This window comes from Nothoprocta perdicaria, unplaced genomic scaffold (genome assembly GCF_003342845.1).
Source record: "Nothoprocta perdicaria isolate Ctin4 unplaced genomic scaffold, notPer1 scaffold_186, whole genome shotgun sequence".
In the NCBI taxonomy this organism is placed as follows: domain Eukaryota; kingdom Metazoa; phylum Chordata; class Aves; order Tinamiformes; family Tinamidae; genus Nothoprocta; species Nothoprocta perdicaria.
Window position 1 is genome coordinate 1,034,555 of NW_020455049.1, and position 17,197 is coordinate 1,051,751.

The 17,197-nt window shown below is 45.5% G+C and overlaps 1 protein-coding gene across 4 annotated transcripts in view; it reads left to right on the top strand.

The window, feature by feature from the left end:
- The window catches only part of KCNQ1 (potassium voltage-gated channel subfamily Q member 1), a 265,151-nt gene continuing 247,954 nt past the window's right edge, over positions 1–17,197 (top strand). For all 4 annotated transcript variants that reach the window (XR_003248977.1, XM_026036799.1, XM_026036800.1 and 1 more), the window contains exon 1: positions 1–461. Coding sequence is in view for 3 of the 4 variants with exons in the window: in XM_026036799.1 (XP_025892584.1) it covers positions 1–461 (461 nt within the window). In the remaining variant the exon portion in view is untranslated. The remainder of the gene's footprint in view (positions 462–17,197) is intronic.

Consider the following 17,197-nt stretch of genomic DNA (forward strand, 5'->3'; position numbering starts at 1 on the left):
ATGTCGTCGAGCTCGCCGCCCGCCGAGCAGCGGGCGCGCAGCCTCGGCCGCCTCTCGCTGCCCGGCCGCGGCAGCCTGACGCTGGGCAAGAAGCCGCCCGCGCTGGAGCTGGCCGAGGGCGCCCCGAGCGCCCGCTACGCGCCCATCCTCGCCGCGGGGCAGGCGCCGCCAGCGCCGCCGGGCTGCAGCGGCGATGCCCCCCGCGAGCGGGAACGGGAGCGGGAGCGGGAACGGGAGCGGGCGCGGCGGCTGCGCGGCGAGGCGGCCGCCGTGGTGCTGAGCGCCGAGTGCCCGCGCCCGCCCGTCAGCCTCGACCCGCGCCCGCCCGTCAGCCTCGACCCGCGCGTCTCCATCTACAGCCTCCGCAAGCCGCTGCTGAGCCGCAGCAACGTGCAGGGCCGCGTGTACAACTTCTTGGAGCGCCCCACGGGCTGGAAGTGCTTCGTCTACCACTTCGCCGTGTGAGTGGCGCGGCGCGGGCAGCCGCGGGGAGCCCCGTCGCGGCGGGCGCCCCTCGAGGCGCGCGCGGCCGTTTAACGGTCCGGGCGCAGGTGGCTCCGCTCGCATCTCGCCCCGTTTCCATCGAGAAACGGCGTTGCCGCTGCTGCCGTCCGGCTGGGTTGGACCCGGGGGACGGGTGCGGGTGGTAGGGGCAGTCCCAAGCGACTGGCACCGTAAGGAAACGGAGGGGTGCAGTGTTATTTTCCACGTGGGAATGTCCTGGATGCGGCAGGTAGGAGAGCGAGCGGCACCAGCTTTACCTTAGCTGGGGGAAAAGCTGCCACGAGAGCGTGGCCCGGTGCCGGCCGCCGAGGCGATGGCGGGTTCTGCCCCGCGCCCTTGTGACGGTGCCGTGAGGTGACAAAGCGGCTAATGGCGCTAATTGCAAAAGTGTGTAACAGTTGTGGGTTAAGAGCCCAAACACCTTCAGGAGCTGGAGTTCTGCATGTTCTAAAAAAGAGGTGAGAGAGCAGGGGAAGAAAAAGGCAAAGCCTTGGCTCAGCTGTCCTGTGTATCCGTCCTGTCTCAGGTGCCTCAGATTTTGTGTGGAATGGGCAGTGAATCGTGTTGACTATCKTAGCCGTTCTTTAAAAACATACTGAAACAGAAACCGTGGCAAGGTGTCTCTCAGGGTACATTGAGTCAGCGTCTCCATGACATTGCCCATTGGATCCCTCCATCTACCAGAGAATCTGCCCCGAATCTGAATATTTTTTGGGGGAATAATTAGCAATGAGCGTTATGTTTCTGTAATTCCACTTCAGGAAAGAGGTTGTGGTACACGTGGGAAGCTGCTGCCTGTGTCTTTCCCCGGCGCCTGCTCGTAGCGTTGGCCCCGGTGCTTCCCGGCTTGCCAGAAGAGTGTAGTGCTGAATGACAGGGGTGCTGCGTATTCTCGAGGGTGTTGTTGCATTACACATTGTGCAAGCTCTTTGTCTCAGCACTCTAAGGAGACAGGTGGGGGTGCTGCCACCCCTATCCGTTTCTTACAGAGCAAGTAGCAGGTACCTTCTGTGTATTTTTAGGCATCCTTCATCTGGTTTCCACCAGCAGAGGGAGTTGAGACTGTATGTTCCTCAGCCTTCCTGAGGTCTGCCTAGTTCTGCCATTGCTGCTAATCTTTGTGGTTGCTCATTTTAGATGTATCTACCCTTCCAACTCTGCCTAGCTTTCTAAGCTCCTGCAGCTAATTCCCAGGATGCTGGTTTTCCCCTTGACCAGGAGATCCTCTCTTTGACTGCTGCCCCTGCCAGCCAGGTGCCAAGCACTGTTAGCCTAAAAACTGCTGCTAAAATGGAGCGGGAAAAAATGAAGCTCTTCCTCTAGAACCCAGCAGTTTGCTTTGAAAAGTAAAGGAAGAGGCAGGCAGGCAGTTCTAATCTAGATAAGGAGCTCCTGAACTTTGGAGGAGGTGTGAAACTTGATTTTGTGAATGTAGTTTTCTGTCTTTTTCATTTGTTTTTGCAAGCGTTTGGCTACTACTGATGAGCTGAAGAGCTAAAAAGAAGTCAGCTACCTGTGCTGGGTCCTACCCAATTTTCTTTTTATAAGGTCTCCCCCTTCCTCCGTCTCCAATTGTGCTTGTCTTTCTCTGCTTCTTGAAGTAGTAACTTCATGTTTTTGCCAACATACAAACAGGCTTTCATAGAGAGCTAAGCTGGGTTTTGGCTTCTGATGTGCACTATGATGATGCTTGTCCCTCTTGCGAAGATGAGTGTAGAGGACCAACCTTGCTGGCCTCTGTGACTCCCTCTGCTGGTTATTTCTTGCTGTCTCCTGTGGGATTGCTGTTCACTGACAAATTTTTGGTTCTTCTGATGGGTTTAAATCAAACATCTTGGAAGCAGAGGGACTCTGAATGGAGAGAAGTAGAACAGGACCATAACAGTGATGTGGAGTCATGTTATATCAGGGCAGAAAGACTTAATCTGAGTAGAGTCCTGGGTAAGGTCTAAGCACAAGAATGGGAGCAGCAAGCATTGCAAATCTCTTCATTTTCTATTATACTGGATGTATAGATGTACTGTCTGTATACCATGGAAATAGTCTGTATGTGGAAAGAAATTTGGGAACAGCAGTTAGATGATTTTGCTGCCTTACCTGCTCTAATGTTGTGTTAAATTTATTTCCAATGTGTGAAGTACATAGTATGTGCACACCCAATGCTCATTAGGTGATGATTCGTATTGTACAGTTTCTGCAGACACAAGTTACTTGAAAACTAAAGTTTTGCACACCGAAGTAAGAACTTGCTCCATGGTTTAGCCAGATGGTTGACTAGGTCTTGCCAAAGCCACTAAACCCATGGCCATAAGAGGAGTTGCAAATGAGAAAATGAGTGAGTGCCACTGTTTTCCATGTCTTACGGARTTAGGCCATATTATTCCACTTACCAAAAATAATGCCCTTTGAGGCACTAGTAGTGAAAGAAATATGTTACTAGAGGTGAAATATTCTGTGCTGTTAACTAGTTATGCTTGCAAGTACACGAAGTGAGGCACCGTGATGCAAGAGGCTGAGGTTTTATCCTTACAGTGGCTGGCTGAAATCCTGAGACTCTTTGTCCCTATGTTGAAACTGAGTGCAAAAAAGGAAGTGAATTCTTGAGGTCTTTTTGAAGGTTGTTTTAGGTAGRTAGGAAAGAGCTTCTCGCCCTCTTTCATGGCTTAAAATCAAAGATCCTAGAATTTGTGTAAAGGAACTTCAATCATGAGGTTTCTGGTGGTTTCTCCCTTGTTTTCAGTATCATAAATAATGACTTCTGGCACCAAACACTGTGTCTTGACTTCCTGTGTTCTTTGAGGCGTTGGCCATTAGCAGAGAGAACAATTCAGAAGCTGATAGACCATTGGTGTGTCCCGCTATGGCAGCTCTCATGTTGCCCTGCAAGCTTCTCTCCTATCTTTGTGACACAGCACGGCGCCTGGTTCAGTTTGCTTTGCCTTTGTATAAGCTACTTTTAATCAGCTGTGATTGCTTGCCATTTATGTGGCTCCCAAGAAGCTTACGCAGGCTTGGACCAGCCAGTGGTTGTGAGCTGGGAGACTGGTCCTGAGAAACTGGTCCTGAGCAGATGCATGATTCCCTAATCCCTCAGGAGTGTGACTGCTGGTGTGCCCAAGCACACATAAGGAACGATGGTAAATAGAATATTGCAGCTACCTGGTGTTTCAGGACTTATAGTGATTCGTTTTTAAAGACCTTGTGTTGTTTACATCCAATACTGTGACAAAGAAGTGCAACTCCAAGCTGACTTCTCAAGTTATAGCTGTGCAGTATCTTACAAATATCTTTGGGGTAGCATGCATGCTTGGGGAGAATGGAGAGGAAACAAGGGGATTTGGTTTGTCTGGTTTTCTTAGCCCTACTCTGCAGTCAGTTGCTTTATTTTGCAGTAAGGTGGACGTCTTTGCAGCTCAGCACTGTGTATCTATGAATACATCTGGTAACATCTGAAGTACATCTGAACATTTGAAGTAAAAGGGATTAAAAAGCAAGCTTTCCATATGCCCAGAGAGCAAGGGAGGCTTTTTGKGTGGTTCATGATCATAGCTGGCTGCATATATAAGACAGTTTGCTAATATTTAGGAGTCTCTGCTGCCTGGTCAGCCCTGCTACCTCTCAGACAAATATTTAGTCATATTTTGAGACACAGGCAGACTTCKGTTCCACTGTGAAGCTGCAGTGTTTTATCACGTCGTGTATCCACTGCTACCCTAGAGTGGAAGCAGTCCAGTGAAAGAATATTGCCAGACCATGAGGCCATAATGTGCAGTATTTATCTGTAATTTTCAATTGCACAGCACGAGTGTTCCAGCATGTGAGCAAAAGGTTTCAGTAGATTATACCTGAAAGGTAATTGAATGATTGGAGCATGATAACTTCATGCTATCTGTTTCATAGAAGTTGTGAAATGCTGATACTAACAAAGTGCAGAATTGGTGAGAAGTTAAATAAATTTTCTTGATAATTAATTGTCATCAGAAACAAGCAGATCCTTGCAATGTCACCCACCAGTAGCTACTACCTAGAACGAAACCACTTGGACGAAACTTACTTCGATGAAACCACTGTCTTTGCTTTATCTGTTGCCTTGAGCAGTTGCTCTGTGAGAATGATCGTGGATACTTTGAACATTCAAAGGGGAAGGAAGGTAGGAGCTGGGTATTTTTTATGAGAATGTCTTTTGAAGGAACACGCTGTCTTTAGTTAATAATAAAATCTAATTTCTCCTTCAAAATGYGTGATACCACATGAGCAGTCACTTGAACAAGCTGGCACAGTGTCACCTTAGCCCTGTTGTCTGCAGGCAGGGACCCATTAAGAGGCCGTGCTTCTTGAGGGAAGTCCTCTTGGGTTTGGGGAGAATAAGGCTTTGCAATTGTACCAATGCTTAGAGTTTTGAGAAACTGATGGAAGCAGAAGGCTGTTAATTCAGCAAATCAGTACTAGAAGTCCTAGAATTCTAGTACTAGAAGTACTAGAAATTGCAGAGACAATTTGTGTGGGATGGACAAAYTACTTTGCAGAACCCACGCATAACGTTTGTGTATTTGTTAAGTTTGGGCAGGTTTTTGTGGAGATAGACCCTCTTCTCTSTCTGCCCAGTCATCCTTCCAGTATACTATTCCAGGTCCCTCTCTGGTGTTTGCTTTCCTTCAGGAAAAGAATTATTCTACTTGGCTTTGAAAGCTGCGCGTGAATGATCTTAAGAAACCTGGTAGGTGCAGCGTTGACCTTCCTGGCTCTCCGGCCAACGCTCGGTTGAGCAGTTCTGGCACGCTTCCTTGCCCCAGCTCTTCAAGTGCCAGGAGAAAAACATGCCAGGCCATGCAGACGGGCCTCTTGCAAAGCCTTTATTGCAACTGAATCAAGGCTAGAGCTGAGATTCAATTGCAGGCAGCTAATTAGGCTGAGCTCCAAACGCCYGAGCGCTGGATTTATTACGAACAAGAGTGCCAACATATGCTGTAGGGGATGGTGACTATGCACGGGCACAGCGCTTTGCTGACTTGAAAGCTGGCAGCACCTCATTACTTGGTGCGTTAATAGATTATTGAATGGTCATTAGTGGCCCAACGTAAAGGCTGTGAACACTTGCTCGTTCAGTTCCAGATGGAAACCACTGCCGCGCTGGGACAAGGTGTTTTCTGCCTGCCACGGAGAGGGCAAGCAGAAGTCCCGGATCTGCTGGAATGCTGCCAGCTGCAAACAGCCCTGAGGGCTGGAATGAGTCACCCAGGCTGGGAAAAAGGGTGTGTGCCTGTGGAGACCAGTGGCTTTTTCAGGCAAGGTACTGGCTATGCAGGCATGTGAGCAAGAACCATGAGAATAATGCAGTGCTAACAGGAGGGCACCTGTCTGCAAGCTTCTACTGTGGCAGTAGCTGCTATGTTTTTACCTCCTCCCAGAAAGGTAACTTTTTGGTAATAAGAGAGTTAGAAAGCTGGGTTCGTCTGCTTCACCTTCATGTTAATTTTTCTTTTCCTTTTTAGCCAGTGATTTAAAGGCTCCTGTAGGAAGCTCTGCAGCTCCCCTAAATTCTAGAGGTTTCTTCAGCACCAAGTCTGCACAGGGCTGGAGAGTTGTTTGGTGTGAACTTTTCACCTGTGTCTGACACAATCAGTTCTTCAGGTGCACGGATTCTCAGCTYTGCCTTTCCACCTACATCTTGCCACAGAGCAGCAAAATTGGGTCTATCTTCTGCATTCAAGGAGCTGAGCAAATGTACAAAGTTGTGCAGAGGGCTAAGCAGAGCCTGGTARGAGTGGAGGAATAGTGCAGGTATCTGTAAATGAGCACTGTAGGGCTTATCTTAAATGGCAGTTTCCACCCTTAGCACCTTCAATTTACGACAGATATCTAAGGACTTGGAGAAATGAAAAACGTTCACCACAGCCCATGCAGGGTTTCTGCATCCTTGTCATCTTCTCCTGCTTCTTCAGTTATAGATCCAGATCTTTTAGAGTTTCTTATGAGTTTTGTAAGTAGGAACACTATCGTGTTTTCTGCAGATACTGACTTACATGTCATTTGATAACTACATTTAGAAACATTTGAGAGGCACTGCTTCAGTCTAATAAAACCTGGCAGTTAAAATGTCTAGTTGTTTAGAATTGATCCTTTTTTTTTTTTTTCTTCCCACCTTTTTTTTCCCCTTGGCCCAAGAAAATTGTGCTGGTTTGGTCACAGTGTAATAAGAAGCAGAAGCAGAGGTGCCTCATCTCCTGTGAGGATGTGACAAGTAGAGCAAAGGAGAAGGGCTGCAGGAAACGATTGCTGCTGACAGTCTCGTGCCTTAACCCTTAGAAAGCCCTTACCAAAGTCCCTGTCCCCTCTCGCCATGGCCTTGAACAGATGCAAGGGGAAAGATCTTCCCTATGGTGGCTTTGGAAAAAAGAGAACACCTTACATCTGTCCTGATTAGAATGAGTGTGATATTTGTTATTCCGTAGTTGTTATCTGTCCTTTACAAGCCTAAGCAAATAGTCCTTGATTTTTGTTTTATTTTTTTTCCCAAATACTCTTCCTAAGTAGATCTAGTTGAGATTATTTGATTTGTTTGTTATTCACTTGTGTTTTGAAAGCCATTGAAATGTGGTCAAACCTGTCAATGAGTAAATAAATAAATGTGCGTTACTTTAGCCATAGTGTGAGTAAGCTTGMTGTAGTTATATGCTGTTATCTTATCGGCGTCCCAGAAAGTATTGATAGTGCATTATCTCAGCACTTGGCACTAAATAAACCTGTTCACTCAATGTTTTCTATCTCAACAGGTGATCCAGCATCTTAGTGCTAAACAGTCTGAGCCATTTCAACAGTATATGAAATATGACAGGAGCTGGTTTATGCTTTCATGGTTTTGCTCATTCAAGAGAGCTCTTCATGGCTTTTATTTGCTCTTATGACATAACTTTATTTGGATAATTTCTATGTATTTGAAGCAAAAACAAACCCAAGGAAAACCCCAGAAGAATGTCGGCGTTGCAAGGCACRACCTTCAGATTTAGCAAAGGCAAGACTAGCTGTGCTGTGTTAATTTTAGCCCTTCCTGTGCATGTGCATTGCTTGTTCTGCTCGGAGTGTCAAACACTGAGAAATTAGAGTGATGACTTCTGTGGCTGTGTGATTTTTGTGGCTTTAATAAGTGGCTAAATGTGGCTAAACGCATGCCCCTCTACTTTTATTATAGACTGAGCAGACTGTGAGAAAATCTAATGCGAGAAATACATAATTTTGGAGAAACTTCCAGTGGGTAGYATCTGTGAAGGTAAAGGGGAATTGGCCTTTTTAAAAAATCCCTTGTATTAAATAGTGTAGACAGGACTTGGGCAGGTTGTAATGCTRCCTGTCAGCTGCTGCTGAGGTGGTGGTCTTTTTCTGAGAAAAGTTTTGTATTAAGTATCTTTTCAAGCAACAGATGCTCACTTTGATAAGCTTTCAGATGGCCTGTGCTTTTCCTTACTGAAATAACATGTGCAAAGTGCCATCTCCTTCTTCTTTTGATTAATTCTGTTACTGACAAAATTAATCATGACTGAACTTGTCTTATGTGGTTAGAATCATAGTATCAGCTCTAATAGATATAATAGAAACTAAATCAGAAGTGTTTTTAGAGAGAATATCTCCAGTATTTTTGCAGCATGTTACTTTTAACTTGCTGTGGAAACTTGACTTTCTAAATATGTAATTGGATCACATCATTTTATTAATTTCTCCTTCCCATCCTAAAGCTTTACAGATGCTTTTAACCAGTGATTCTTTACRCTAAATAGATTCTTTACTCAATGAAACTTTAGGAAGACAAACGAAAATCCTGTCCAGGTGCTTTGCTTGTTTATCAGGTAAATCTCTGTAGTGTTTCACCTGCAATAGGCTAAGTGATGTTCTAGGCTCTGTCTGTGTTCATTTTAATACAAGCATCTAGATACTCTTGAGTGTTACCAAGTGCTTTGCAAAAACCTTTGATCATACATCCCATTTGCTTCCATCTTCTCTTGAAAACGGCATTTTATTAGCTCTAGACGTTTCCATTGCCAGTGTTTAGAGAAAAGTAGAATCAATATTGCTTTGTTTAAAATTGTTTACCTAATGAGCCAAGACCAAGTCTTGGTTGGTTCAGTCTCCTTGAGCCGTGAAGTGTACCAGCTGTATCTGGCTCCTGGACAAAAGCAGTTTGAGAAGAAAGAAAAGAGCTGCAGTCAGGGAAAAGCAGCCAGGAATATGTTTGGTTGGTTCCCATCTCACCCTTCCTTCCKTCTTTCCCCTTCCCCTTTTTCCCCCTGTCCTGATTGATGGCAAATGTAATGCTATACATGATGCTTCTGTCTTGGTGTTAAAATGAAGTTCTCTGTTGTTTGTTGGAATTGTAATCCCTGTCTTGAACATGTCACGTGCTTGTTACACCACCTTAACAGTCATTATCTCTTATGTGGTGCCTCTCTTTGCCTGTGTCCTCTCCTCCCAATCTCCAGAATACTGGAATTCGGACATGAGTGGAAGCTGGAATTTTGAATACCACAACCATAAAAAAAWTTGTGCAAGTTTGGGGCGGGAAGCGAAGAAAAAAACAAGTGGATGCAATTGAAATAAAGTGCCCTGTAGGCAGTAAAAAACTAATAAAATTTGTCTGTGCTGCTGAGGCTAGCACCCACTTTGTAAAATAAAGCTAGTATTACAGGGCATGTCTTTTATATAATTAATTTGACCTCTGCTTTGAATAATCCTATATCTATTTTCCTGTACAATTAGCAGAGGTCATGGTGGTGAAAGTAGGGKTTTTTTTTCTTTTTTTCCTATTCTTCCACTTGCCTTAAGAAAAATATAAGGAAGAATGAAGTGTTTTTGTGGAATGCTTCTAGGTCAGGTATTGTTACTGTGGCGTAAGGAAGATGAGCAGCTATGGGAAACCCAGGCAATGTAGCTTTTATTCCCAAAGTATAAATGTGGCTATTAATGAGGTGAGATAAATAAGTTTAAATGCAAAGATTGAAAGAGGAGAGGTAGAGRTGCAGCTCTTCAGCATCCTGTGAACCTGGATGAAATGGTGAGATTTTGTCTATTATTGCTTCCTTTACACTTTAGCTAAGAAGTTTGATATCAACCTGGCTGGTTTGAGGAAATAAAAGTTTCTCAGCTGTTCTCCAGGCCTTAAATGTGGATTGTAGTTGAGGATTATAGTGATACTCAAGGGCTACCCTCATGCCAAGCCAGAGGACATGAGATATCTCTGCCCAAAGGCTGGGCAGCCTCAGCAGCGTGGGGCAGAGCTGCACTGAGCCCGACCCAGGTGGACCCCGCCTGCATGGGTAGACGTGGCCTCCACCAGCTGTGGTGCTTCCCTCTGGGGCAGGGGTCTTCCCTCCTTTTATCTCTGGAACCAGTACCTACGTGCTGTGGCTCTTGGGTACGGTGACAATGCAAGTATATAGGTGGGATGTGCTTCAGTGTTTGCCCTGCTCTGATATCGTGTTAGTAGTTTACAGGAGTTTACTTTGTTTACACCACAGTTTGTGTCAATCCAGTGGCATCGGGGACTGCGCAGCATCTGTATCGCAGCAAAGGTTTCGTCCTTCCTCCTCCCCGACTCACAAGTTAACTTGGAGTTCTCGGGTGTTTCGGAGAGGTGTAGGGAATGGAACAGTCTTCCTGCTCCCTCCCCTGGCATCCCAGTCTAAAATTGCTATCAGTGCTGTTGTGGCTTTATCAAATCACAGTGCTGTTTGATTTGGCGGGAAATTGGCACCTCTGTGACAAGCGCTGGAATGTCCCAGGCTGTCCTTGGGGTGCCGTGGGTGTCTTTCACAGCCATAACCCCTCAGCCTGCGGTCTTGAACACGGGCAAACACCAGTCAAGTGCCCAGCAGGACTTATCATCTCCTGCTGGACTGTGCGTTCACAAAAAGCAAAGTCGTAAAAACCTTCGGTGCTTGGCAAATCCACAGCTCGCTGCGAGAGTTGAAAAGAATTCCAGGAGAACACAGGCCTCTTATCAATTTTAATTGCCAGGCAGTGGAGAGCTGCTGTTTGTTTAACGTCATTTGGTATTAGCGACTCTGTTCCACGTTGTATGGTAGAGATATGTCTGTGGTCAGCAGTGTGCAGCCGCACAGAAAATTAAATTCAACCAAAATAACTTGGCTTTGAAGAACTGAGGCTGAGTAGTTGAATTAGATGGGTAAAGTAGACTATGTTCTCAAGGAAACACGGACTGGYGCTGCATGGTGCAGTGTTAGGGTGTAGAAATAAAGAGGGCTTTTTAATTTTTAACTTCCTTCTTAACTAAGGGCATTTAACTAGAAAAAGAGGGTGAAAAAGCTTTGTATTTGAAATCACTTGCTGCTGAAACTGTTCTGCATTACCTAGCCTTTTTAGACTGTATTTTTTATCACTGGGCTAGTATTTCTGGTGTTTAAAAAATAAATTACAGTAAAAGTAAATGCTCGCTGAGTRGTCCTAGGTGCATACCACAGGCTTRACAAGATTCACACCACGCTTAGGAAAATGGGCTAGAGATAAAGTTATTTGGAACAGTTGAACCTTAAAGTTTTGAACTGTTGCTTGCTATTCCCTTGTTTTGAAGGGATTTTATGTGTGTTTCTGAAAGAGAGTTTCTGACAGTTGCCAAGGAGGCAGATAGGCAGCTGAGCAGAAGGAGCTGCAATGGATCTCGGCAYCTTGGATCTCAGCAATACTAATTAAATGGGAAGTGTGTCCCAGAGGAGTCGCTGTGGTGTACAGGTGGGATAGGTTTGGGAAGAAACAACCAATTCTAGTAGTGCGTGTGTGTGGTTAAAGCCATTTGCATTTAGTGCATTGTCCCTTCTATTGAGTTGGTTAAGGAGTTGATGGTTTAGATGAGCAATTTGCTTCTCTGTTGCTGAAAACAGAGAATTTGGGGCTGGTGAAGAAAATCATGGATATAACAGTCCTGCTGCCACTCGAAGGAGATGATAATAAGCCCATCCTTATTTTGGGACTCTCCCCTTTGGACTGTTGGAGGCCACTTGCATAGTAGATAAGCAAAGAACCAGTGGGGAGCTGGAACAGTTGTTTACCCACTGCATTACAATCTTTCCACACTGGAAGTGGGAGGAAACCACCTTCCCCTGTGACCAGCATCCGCCAGGATTCTTTTCTTTTCTTTGCTGCATCAGAAATTTTATGCTTGGAGCTATCATGGGTTATAAGCCGCTGGTCTCCTGCTGTCTCTTCTGTTCCGCTTGTGGCGAGGAAGACTCCCGCTGAAACGGTGTGCGGTGCGGCTGTAGCTGCGCGCCTGTGCGGCGGCTGCTGCGCGGGACAGGCGGCCACGAGGGCGCAGGTGGTCCCCGCTTCACATCTCYCTGCCTTTGCTTAAAAGCATAGGAGAGGAGGAAACGGAGCAAGTGCCTAATGTATTTTAAACTTCCCGCTTGATTTTTCTTTACTTGCTTCCTCATACTTGTTAGCTTTTATTTTTCCGGCGGCGAATAGCAAATATTTACCCTTTCTGGACTTTCACAATCCCAGTCGGGGAAGATTTGCATTTTTGCTTGAAGGGAGGAGTTCCTGTTACTCATAAAACAGAGGTGGCTTTCTTCTTTTTTATAAAGGTGCAGGATGTCTGATATGTAGTTACTACACGGTAGTGAGTGCGGCAGTTCTGCAGTGTCAACAGGTTGGCAACCACTTCATTTCTGATCTGCTTGTAAATTCTGTGTCCCACTGAACGATTAAGAATGGACTTGAATGTCCAATATGTACTCAAGGATCAAATGGACTTGAATGTCCAATATGTACTCAAGGATCAGAAAATATTTCCTTGACCTAATATATAGCACAATTGCATGTATGTTTTCCATCTTATTTACCCTTTTTTTGATTGTTTTCTCTTTGCTAGCCTCGAGCACAGCTGTCCGCTGTGGGAGCGGGACACGTGCAGTTCAACACAGTTCAGTCCGCGGAAAAGGGGGCCGTGGGCACTAACACCACTCAGGTGCTGTTAATGGAAGGTGTTCCTGAAGGAACCTGGCCAGGAGCCAGCCCGGGATGCGCGGCCTGTGTCCTGGGAATGTGAGATTAGGGATGCTGGCTACTCTATGACCAGCTCATAACAGGCAGCACTGACCTTCTCGTAGGCACGTGGTGGTGCTTCGGGCTGCTGTCCTCATGTCTCAGGTCTGTCCAGAAGTTGCATTTATTTCATTTATTTATAGGAGACTCCCTGCATTTCAGTTCAGGTTCTCTGCTGTAGGTGGAGCTCTTGCAGGTTTCAGCCATAGCGATCATGAGAGCGCTCAAAGGCTCTTCACTCCTAGACCCACTCATTCGTTTTCTGTCATCTTCACCTGCCTGTCTGTATGTGGACCTACCAACCGTGTGTTTAATCTGTGATTCTGTGGGAGCTGCTTTTGGGAAAAACAGGAAYGGAGGGGGAGGAAGGGGGCAGAAGCGTGTGTGATACCTGCTGAAGGACTGAAACTCGGCAGATCCGACACGTGTTCAGTGTCAGGGACGAYGCTGCCCGCTGCGAAGGCTGCAAAGCCCAGATATCTGTGTTTTAATAACATGCCAAGCTCTCCCAAACATTGTTTGCTGCTCTGGCACTGCAAATGGAGCAGATATCTGCCTTAACGAGCTGGGAGGGAGTCTTGTTTATCCCTGGGGCTTCACCATGTCTATATGCCGAGAAAGGCAGTTTTAGAGGGTGGCTGCAGCAAGGCAGGGGTCTAAGAGCTTAGACAGCCCCTTGTTGTGTGCTGAGAGGAGCTCTGCCCTGCTCTGAGCCCGCTGGGGAAAATCCCATCCAAAATTGCTTAATAAAAAGCCAAATAAAAATAAATTTTCAAAATTTCAAAAAAATTAAAAATTTCATTTCTTAAAATTCCCCCCCCCACACACACACCTTGTTCAGTGCTTAACATTACAGCCAATACAGGAAAGTGCCTAGGTGATAAAATTATTAAAGTCCTCTCTATAGTATTAAATTTGGAATATTCTGATATTGCCATGGGTTGCTTTTTCTTGTCAGGTGGGTTGTAGCGGAGCTCAAACAAACTATTAATGTTGATTTAAACCTTGACAATGGCGATGCTGAAAGCTCCCTGTCAGTGCATAATCTGCAGGCCTAATTTACTTTTCCCCGTTGTTCGGGGTGCCAGGAAGCAGCCTGTTTTGCATCTAATTGTAGGATCTGTGATTGCTGAGATGACAAAGTCAGCGGGAGAAGGAGAACAGCCCTCGTGTTGTTTATATGTTTACTGCTGGAGCATCCTATTGCTCCCCCAACAATTTTGGGGGAGAATGCAGGTTATCAGAACCTCACGGGTTTGTGAGAGAAGGGCGTGTAAAATACATTATTCCCAAGGCTGTCCCATTTTCTTCAGATCCCTGGCCGTGCCTTTTCTGCAGTGATGCCTACGAGAGGACACAACGGCGCCTGCAGATCCCCTAGTTCGCAGCAAATAGGTGACTGCTCCTCAGTCCCCTGCCTGATGCTCCACGTTGTCTCCTAAGGCTCCTGGTCTCTTTGGAGGAGACGTCGTCTTTCAGTTCCGAGTGTGTCCGTAGGCTCCGTGGGGTCCCTGTGCTTTGCTATGTCCTCTGTTGTTGCAGGTAATTCCCCAGGGACGGTGCGTTTGAAAAGCAGCTACATGACGAATGGATCAACTTTCTGCTGCTTGCTCCAGAGTACTTGTTGTTCCTCAGACCTGTCCGTAATACCATTTTGATTAACAAACGTTATTTCCTATAATAAGCAGCAACAAAGTCTTCGTTATCCAGTTAGTGTTAAGTGTTGGTGGCAATACTCCTCCAGAAAGGGGCAAAAACAAAGCTCCCAAACCCATGGATCTACATCATGGTCACACATTAAGGATTTCAGAGGTTCTTTTCCAGCTTTTTGGTGTACTACATTCTGTGGATATTGACAGCTTGCACTTCCGTGGTACTGACAAAATAAGGCAAAAGGTGGCTAGGACAGAAGCTTTCAAGCTAATTACCAGTGCTGAAAAGTAGATTGTACTAATAAGCTTGGCACACTTTTTTCTTCTTTTTTTTTTTATGGGTGTATCTTATTGTTTCTCCATGTGCCTTTGATTACCCGGCAGACCTTTAGTTTCCTGCCCTCTCAAGGTGGGAAGCTGCGACAGTTATAACCATCAGTGCAATGTGACACTCGAGCCGTGACCTTGGATGTGTTGGACTTGCTTCCCTGCCTTATTTGGGAGCTGCTGGTAAAGGGCCATGCAGATAAAACGCGCGTTTGAAAGCGACACCTTAATGACAGCGGCCGAGTGGTCCAGGGGAAACAATGTTGTGTGTCGGGCGTTAAATATTTAGGGTTAATGAGTTAACGTTGCAGATCTCTTGGAGGAAACAAAGGCCGTTTGCGTCAAGGCTTTGGGGTTGTGTGTTTAAACAGCATTAGGAAGGAGTCCTTTACGTGAACAATAGCACATGATGATAGGACGGGTTGCTGGGCTGTGCGATCACCCAAGGAGCAGCGCAGGTTGTTCCCGAGCGCTGCCAGCGTGCCCGAGTGGAGCATGGGCGGGAGGCCGCCTGCACGYGGCCACAGCACCTTGCACTGCCCTGGGAGCGGGAAGGAATTCCAACCACCCTGTTCTTCRCATAGGCTGGTGCATTGGTGCCTGGGAGCCCAGAGACCTGCACACACTGCGTGATTCAGTGGCATCATCCATAGTTGTCTCTCTCAGCAGCTAGTGGATACCATATATCCAGTCTTATGTGTGTTATTAAGCATGCGGTTTCTTTGGCACTGGTCGATTGTGTAAGAGGGATGCTTTCTTTCCACAGAATTCCTCAGTTCAGCATTTTAATATCTGCTTTACTTAGAATCAGACGTGCAATGATATTAGTTTGAGGGACCCAGTGAACAGCAGTACGTGAAAGGCACACCCAAGAATAAACTAATTATATTTGATTATTTGTAAGTTCCCAGACGTGCTGAATGTAATTTCCAAAGATTCCTGGCAATAAGCATTTCTAGGGTCCCCTTGGACAGCACCTGCATTTATTTAACTTGACCTGAAGACTTCCTAATGCTAAATAATGCAGTTAGCGAGCTAGTTAAAATTTAAAATGCATTGGAAACTTCCAAACATCCCCTGCTGGGCATTCAAAGTGAAAATTTCTAACTGTCTCCTTTCTTTCTTTGATTCTTTTAGATTACCAAAACTGGCCAATAAAAACATTTTCAACTGGTCCCTTTCCCAATCGGTCCCTTTCCCAAACTTTTCCTTTTTGCAGCACTGTAATAGCAGGAGGAAATATAAGGGGAGCTAAAAGACCAGAACATGAAACTTATCAAACTTTTTTCTCATTTTTTTTTCTTCTCTAAAAACCCGTCATACAGAGAGGATTTAGATGGTCTAACCCAGAATTTCTCAGGTAGGAATTGGTCCCGGTGTGTTCTTATGTACCTCAAAACAGGAGAGGCAACTCACCATTTAACAGCATTATGTTAAAGGTGTTTTCTTTTTATGATCATTTTGGGTGGAAGTTGTTTTGTTTCATTAGCAGTTTATAGAAAACAGATAATATTTAGGTGTAGCACTTGTGAGAGTAGTGTGCCAAGCTGATTTCCTTCACATGCTTTTTTTCCTGTTTCCCCTCCATGCTACCTGACAGGAGGCCATTGTTTGCTCCTAGGGCATTGAAAGACATCCTTTTCTTTGGCCTGAGGTAAGTTTTAAGCATGTTCCTTTGTCCTCTCTTTTCTTTTTTATTCTTAAATTATCAGTGTACCAGCATTTGAGTTGGACTTCCATCAATGACTGATGCCATTATTAGAGGGGGGAAAAAGAAAAGCCATAGGAAGTTAATATCATATTTGCTTTGGMTGTGTGGACAAAACTAAACCATGACTTTGTTTTTATACACAATCCTCCCGGCTAATTCATGCAAGGGGTTCTGTGCTAATGAAAAGAAGTCATTTTTGCAACCCCCAAGCTTGCAGGGAAAGACTAAATTTTTGTGAGACTCTATTCACGTGCTCAGTCTTGCACCACAAATGCTGCTCACCTTTTGTGCCAGGTTTAGCAGGCTCAGCATGCCAGCAAACAGGCAAATGCCTCTTCCTGAACGTGGTCCTTGAAGGATGTAGCTGTTGCATCTTTCCCTCGGATTTTTTTGGTTCTTCCTGAGTTCTTACAAATTACACTGCAGCTGCTCTTCTTTCTATTGGCCTAGAGACTTGAAAGCAGGTTTTCACCCATTTGGAAAGAAGTCAAATAAGAACATTTGGAGATGAATGAGGAGGGGGGCAACCTGTCTCTCTGAGGAAAATATTAGCCATTCACTTAAATCTTCCTCTGAACCATCTCAAACAGGAGAAGGCTGTTCAAGTCTATCCTGAGTCAAAGCTTGGGAAGCATGTCAGTCTTTTGCTTGCAGTTTTTTAGAAAGTGTGCTCTGAACTTTGTATCCTGAAGAGTCAATTTCCAGATGGTTTTAGGCAAATGAATCTTATGATGCAAGGGATTTCCTTTTTCCTGATCGCTCCATTCTTGGCTTCCTGCCCTTGTCAGTGGCTCAGTGGCCATAGCTTGGGAGGATGAACGTTCAATAGAGTCTTAATAAGGGTGATTTCAGTTTATGGTGTCAGTTACTCTTGCTAGAGCAGTACCAAGAGGTAGCTGCTGCTCGTTCAGCGGAGCGCTGAAAATGATGGTGAGGATTGTCTCTTCCTCAG